Genomic DNA, 7,061 nt, shown 5'->3' with positions numbered 1-7,061 from the left:
ATACGGCATCCAGAAGCACTGCGGAGGAGCAGAGATCATAGGGGAACTAGGATCTCCACTCATCTATCGGTCGTAGATTCACAATATTGTGATTCTGTTAGGATCCATTTGGCTCTAACGGATACCTACACCAGATGGTTTGAAAACTGATGGTTTGAACACTACAAATGAGACATAATAGCAGAACCTGGGCTGCAGAAGACTCACCGCCCACGATTTCAGAGCCACCAGAACCTTCTATCGAATGTAAAGGTTAAGGGGGTGTTTGGCATGCCACATATGATTTCAAATCACTACTTGAGATCAGGTCTTAACAACTTTAACTTAGATTATTATTTCCATATTGAACTAGGTACAAGATTAATAGAACTAATAATCTAAGTTAATCTTGCCAAGACCTGATCTCAAATCGCGATTTGAAATCATAAATGGCGGGCCAAACACCCCCTAAAGTGTTTAGTATGGGGGGCTACTGACCAGATTTCCTCTTAATGTTTAGTCTAAGCGAAAAGAGTTTTCCTACTGCACTATACTCGAGTATTCACGGCGCTGTAGAAAACTGGACACACCAATAAACATTAAGATCCAGTGTATGAATGAATACCGGAGCGTATGCACCATACCTAAGTATCATACAGTACCAGTAGGACTCCAGCTCCGTTGTCTCGCGATCTAAGGTGCCAGAATACTCGCACCAACCTCGGCTCATCCAACCCCCACCATACCCAGCATAACCGCGAACCGTAGAACCGCAACTCCATCCACCCCCCAGATCACTACCACCATATCCCTGCAGCCGTATAAACCACCTCATAATATACACAAATACTCAAGGCAGCACCAAAAATGTCCGAAAAAATGAAAGCTGTTGTCTTCAAAGGTCCCCACAAGATTTCCTTGGAAGACAGACCGATCCCGAAAATCATCGAGGAGACAGATGCTCTCGTAAAGATCTCTTACACCGCTCTTTGTGGAAGGTAAGCTTCTCAGTCAGAAATATTCCGGTTAGAAGATACAGGCCAACAAGAAACAACAAGCGAACTTCATGTATTCCGTGGGCATCAGCCCAGCGATACTGGATTTATCATGGGCCATGAGTTCACCGGGACTGTTGTTCAGGTTGGAAAACGGGTTGCTAGGTTCCAAGTTGGAGACAAAGTTGTTTCCCCATTTACAACTTCTTGGTACGCGAGGCAATTGCTTCCGCGAGTAGGCTTTTGTTGACGATGATATAGCTTGGAATGTTTCTATTGCAAGAGCGGCTATACGTCCCGATGCACACAGTCGATGTTATACGGTTCTGTGGTGCTGGATGGAGGCCAGGCAGAATATGTTGGTTTGTTTGTTCGCTAGATACCCTCGCATGAGATCTAAATGGGTCAATTAGGTCCGAGTTCCGTTGGCAGACGGGACACTCTTCAAGGCTCCACCAGAGATCCCGGATGAGACAGTGGTATGTTGGATACAGGTTTATATTCGCCCTGAATTCTTAGCTAACAACCAACAGATATTGATGGCAGATATAGTAAGCTTACGGCTCCCTAACTTGTTTCTCGATTTTGTTAATCGCCAATTAGTTTCCAACGTATGGACCCTTTAGCACTTCCATGGTAGCTAACTCGTTAATAGTGGCTATTTTGCTGCGTCCACTGGCCTCTCCCAACTTACCCCGACTCAGCGTGAGAATGCAACTGTTGTTCTGATAGGATGTGGTCCAGTAGGACTCTGCGCCCTCATCGCCGCCACCTCCTTCAACCCTGCACGCATCTTCGCAATAGATTCTGTTCCCTCCCGTCTCGAACTCGCCAAGTCTCTTGGGGCAGAACCCTTGAACTTTATTGAGAACAAAGAGGCCGCTAAGGAGCGTATCATGGAAGCCACAGATGGGAGAGGTGCAGACGTTGTCATGGAGGTGGTAGGAAACAGCCCTGCCCTACGAATGGGTTTCGACGTAGTTAGACCCTGGGGAGCGATTATCAGTGTCGGAGTGCATAACGCTGAAGTGAGCTCTTTGACCAGCACTCTTTAAACCCCTTGCTAATACCACCCCAGATCCCATTCACCGGGAAAGAGGCATACGATAAAAACGTAAGGGTCCAGTTCGGAAGGTGCCCTGTTCGTGCGGTCTTTCCCGAAGCACTAGAGTTGTTAAAGAAGAAGTCCCACCTCTTAGGGTAAGGCTAAAACCGCTCGATTTGAGAACATAGTGCTCACATTCTGCCAGGTTCATGGCGGACAAGATCATGCCAATGACTCAAGCGGAGGAAGGGTATGATCTTTTTGACAAAATGAAGGTCCAGAAAGTCATTTTCCGTGCGGATCAGTAGGTCTAGTTGACCAATCGAATTCAAACTATAGAGAAAATTGAAGAGAGTCCTGCTTCCAGACCCTAAGGAAGGATCGTAAACAATTTCTGAGTGATATTGTGTGACTCCCACGAGAAGCAACTAGAATGGTCGGTATTGTGCGAGGAAAAGCGCTTTCCAAATTCTGGAAGGGTTATCCGGCGGTATTTCCAAAGCCTGAAGGGGTTCTTTGTAGTATATAGTCCCCTAATGCCTAGTCCTTATTTCGAGCACGGCCATGGGGCAAGGGTGCGGAGAACATGAGGGGACCCTATATTCCCCGGCCCCACAGCCACCGTGTATCATGAATCTGGATTACTGACCCAGAATATTTACCCCAGATCCCACAGCGAAGCCAGTCCACCACCAGCCATGTTCCACGGAACCGTTACGAAAAGGATCTACAGATCCATTGTACTCACTTACCAAACCCGGCATGTTATACACACTCATGGTAGGCATATCGCACGATGCGGACCCAAACCAGCTCTCTCTCACTAGATAATCATACGATACATCTCGCCCTCTTTCTATAGAATATTCAGTAAATATAGACACCTTGCCCCTCCATCCTCATCTACCCACCCCACAACAGCGCAAAAAAACTACCTAAAAAACATCACCACTTTATCACCAAACGAGTGACAATTAGTGAGTTAATGTAGAAATTCACTACCCTTGTCACTGCCAAGAACGCCAAGAACGCCAATGCACACGTGATCCGGCTCCCGTCGGACGAAATGCATAATAATAAGACGGCAAACCCCGTTCCCCCATCACGAATGAATCAACTTGTGATATTAGAGGGAAAAAAACCCACCGTAAATACGGACAGGATCCCAGCCTCCCCTACTCTGCTGTGCTTTTCTACAACAAAAATTCCACTAGAAAGTTACGACCCTGTTCATCAACACGAACACCTCTCTGCCGAACAGGGAAGCACGGCACAGTACTAGCAAAGTACGAGTAAATGATTATCCTAGCTAGTATGAGAAACACCCAACCATACAGTAGCAATCGTTGTGTCACAACCATAGACACTCAAGTATGATAGCACAAACCCCTCCAATCACCACCCTGCCTCTCAAGACAACCATGAACAAGCAAGCAGGTAGCGAACGCACATGCGGCACCTCTTGTGAAACCGCAATGCAGCGGAATGCAAAAAAAGGTAGGATGCCACTGAACTTTACTCTGTGCTGTGTCTAATCATATCTCACGACTGCCACCTCGCATCGCATCGTAGAAGTGCCCTGCTGTATCCCTCTATCCTGTTCTGGTGTGTGGTTGTCAAATTTAGCTCCTTCTTTTCTTTTCATTTCCCTTTTTCCATGCTTTGTTTTTAAAAGAGGGAGGAAGGTTGCACGGGGAATCAAGGGAAGTCTGTCGAATCCCTCTGGTTGGCCTACGGTAGAGGCCTCTCGATCGCCCAGAGAATGGGATTCTCCCTAGCCACTGGGGGGAGAGTCCGAGAGACTTTATTCCTTCACTAAAAATTTACCGTAGTGTAGGTTGGCCGACTAGCTGCGGAAGAAGACAGGTTACACACGCAAAGTAATTTCGACGAATAAGCCCGACTCAGACAGAACTTGCACTCACACCCCAAGTGCGATTTCGGGCGTTGGTCCGTTGGCTTTGAACTGGTCTGGTAATTTTTCGCGGTATTGGAGGTGGAGGTAGTGCGTGGGGAAAGTCGCCCATTGGGTCATTGCGATTAAGAAAGAGGGAAAGTAGGAAGTAAGGAAAAAAAGGAATAACTTCTTCTTCCAAGAGCAGATTCCCGGCTGTCTGCGGCTGCTAGTGCGCGGCGAGGTTTGCGAAAGTTCTCTCCTCCGGGCCTAGGGTTCTCTTACGGGGGGGTCATGGCATATCATACTGGAATTTCGGTGTTCCTTTGAATATTATGAATAATTCTTGTCAGCATATACCGGTAATAAGTTAGAGCTCAACTCAGTGAAGAGAGAAGGCGGGGGTTAGACTAAAGCTACAGACAGTACCAACACAAGCCACCAACGGGGCCGGGGCAGGAAATTCTAGCCGCAACCGTCATTTTGTTTGCTTTTGAAAGCAACAGTAACATCAAATCGGCTCATTTTGGTTTAGCGGTGGATTGAATCTACCCCACCTGCTCTCTGTTTCTCTTTCTCTTTCTTTACACTCAGAGTGAATCCTACCGGTATCATACTACTGTAATAAGAATTGTTCGATCCTAATAAATAAGGGTGATGACTTGATTACGGTGGATATTGCTCTTGTAGATCTCATGTGACAATTGCACACGAATAAGCTTCCGCCGGGACAGCCGAGAAGAAAGAAAGTCAGAAGCTCAAATACCGTATTCATAGATCAAGCACATGTCACCCGTGCAATCTTGTCAAAGATGACGTGAAGAGAAGTGTAGTTCTGATATAAATGAGGTTCACAGAACTCGGAACAACTCAACAAATTTCCCCTGTAATAGAGGGTGGAGCAGTGAATCGATGCAGCACACCAAAGTTGTCAAGCTATTATTGGAATAAAAACAGGCACAGTGCTGGTATTTGAAGGGAAAAAAAAAAAAAAACGCTGCACAGTTGAAGAGTTCCTCGACGATGATGAAAATTACGACACTCGATCCCCTACTCGAGTAAACTTTCTCGAAGATTTCCTTCCCGGTGAAGAGCATACCCCACTGGAACCCCCAAATCCAGCTCTCCCACTACGCCACTCGAGGATTTGAAACCGCCCCTGGAGTAAGCATCACACACCACGGTGCTACCTCCAGACCCACTCTCCATCTCTTTCACTTTTGACCAAAGATTGAGATCACGATCGATCACTCGGATTTCAGTTGGTGGCACGCTGAAAACCTTAACTGTGCCGTAAAGCCACTCACTTTCGAGCCGGAGGGAGACGATTCTAGCCAAGTGATCTCGCCTCATCACAGAGCGCCACCATCATCTTAACTGCACATGGCTACCGAATGATACTGTAAATTCCGGGTAAGCCCAGCCTGCCTCTATCCGTATGGAGGTTGCTACCATAACCGGGCGAAAGCGCATTAGCCACAGGATTAGGCCCCTAGAGAAATAGTGGCTGCCCCATGAAGCACTGCGCCGTCCGGGAAGACCCGCTCGCGGCTAGTACTTGTACGTTGAAATCAAGTAGGGGATGGAATAAACCATTCAATAGTCAGGAAGAGTCCAAGATAGGGATGTTTTTGGCCATAAGGGCTAAGCGGAGAAGTCTGTTGCAAATTTGAGACAGATCACAAAGGAGACCCTTATTTCGGCGTACTAGCGGCAGATAATGCGGTATAGAGGGTCGAGTTTACCCACGGTACTCGAGTAGAAATTTCGCTACTATACGGAAGGTTTGGGTGGTGTCGTTCCTCGGGTGAGTTACGGTACCCGTACGTATCGGAGCTGGAGATAAACAGTTTGAGAACCAGGTTTTGGTTTCATGAGTCAGCTCCCGGTATTACCAGCGTCGTAGTTGAAGTGTAGTGTATTATATCATACTGAAGAAGATCACTGCCGTTGGATATCGATTGATGGTATTGCTACGGGGTAGGGTAGCGCATGTACAAGAATCATACTAGTACTCGAGTACAATACGAGCAGCTGCCGGAGGGTAGCAACTATTAGGCACAGAACATTCCACACAATACCCGAAATCCATGATACTAACTTGCAATACTTGACATTCCACCGTTGCAAATACTCGAGCACCAGCCTTGCACCAGGTAGCAACCACCACCGCCGCAGCACCTATCTTCCCTCCCTCCCCGAAACCCACCTGCAACACCACACCCCTTTCGAGTGACCGACCATGAACGCAATCACTCGCTTCCCTTCCATCCCTGCACTCACTCAGTCCATCCCCTTCACTCATGACACCCCCGCAGTGTCGATAATCGCTGGTCAGCGAAAATATGTGGCACCGTGAACACACCTACACAGATACAGAAACCTCTCATCCTCCCTCCTTTTGACAAATAGGCTAAGGGTGAGGTGTCTGTCAAAGTACCGGTAAGTGAAAACCTACTTCGGATTGAAATCGGGGCGGCAGTGTCCAACAGTGCAACTCTATCCCTGGGTGGAGTAGGATCTTTGAGTCATTCGGTGTTTGACCGAAGACAAGGAGGGCCATCAAATTAGACGCTGGATGGGAGGTGAGAAAGGGGAAGGGAGGAGCAAGGCAGGACAGGACAGCACAAAACACATTCACGAGACAACAACAAATTGCCACGATCGCGCAATTTCGCTAATGGCGAGATCGTGGGGCAGGTTTTTGTGGCGGGAAAGGGGTGAAGAAGCGGTAGTGGATAAGTGCTGTACAAAGGGCACCTGTATCATTCGCAGGAGTTTGGCGCCGGTGAAAAATTACTTTTTTTCTTCTTACCCACAGCAGACTAGCTACGAGTACTAAAAAAACCGGAATAAGTAAGAACCAGGCCAGGACGTCCAGAATTTCCCCCTTTGGACCGGGGGGAGAAAACCCGGCCACACTCCCCTTTAGCTCTCGGCGGAGCAAGTAAAAAGAAAAATGCAACAGACCTCACTGGGAGAGGCAACTCCAAGGTCCTCGCAGGATCATCAATTATTACAGCTTCCACTGTACGATACTAGCGAACTTGGTAATAAGTGAATGCAAAAGTCCAGAATTCTCATTTCGTTTTTCCACCGTAGCGAGGCCGGCAGGATAGCATTGGCTCTCGTTCGAGAGTCAGGGTAA

General features: G+C 47.5%; 1 protein-coding gene across 1 annotated transcript; it reads left to right on the top strand.

Annotated features, from left to right (window-relative positions):
• Positions 1 to 858: 858 nt before the first annotated feature.
• Positions 859 to 2,327, top strand: GSTUM_00007306001 (uncharacterized protein; the record flags this gene model as incomplete). The annotated part of the gene is made up of 7 exons (XM_002839318.1): positions 859 to 977; positions 1,038 to 1,184; positions 1,236 to 1,332; positions 1,388 to 1,525; positions 1,679 to 2,002; positions 2,053 to 2,174; positions 2,225 to 2,327. The coding sequence occupies 7 exons, from the start codon at positions 859 to 861 to the stop codon at positions 2,325 to 2,327; spliced, it is 1,050 nt and encodes a 349-aa protein (XP_002839364.1).
• Positions 2,328 to 7,061: the final 4,734 nt, after the last annotated feature.

This window comes from Tuber melanosporum (genome assembly GCF_000151645.1).
Source record: "Tuber melanosporum whole genome shotgun sequence assembly, scaffold_34, strain Mel28".
NCBI classification, from domain to species: Eukaryota; Fungi; Ascomycota; class Pezizomycetes; order Pezizales; family Tuberaceae; genus Tuber; species Tuber melanosporum.
Note: the sequence above shows the minus strand (reverse complement) of the source record. Positions and strands in the feature narration are given on the sequence as shown.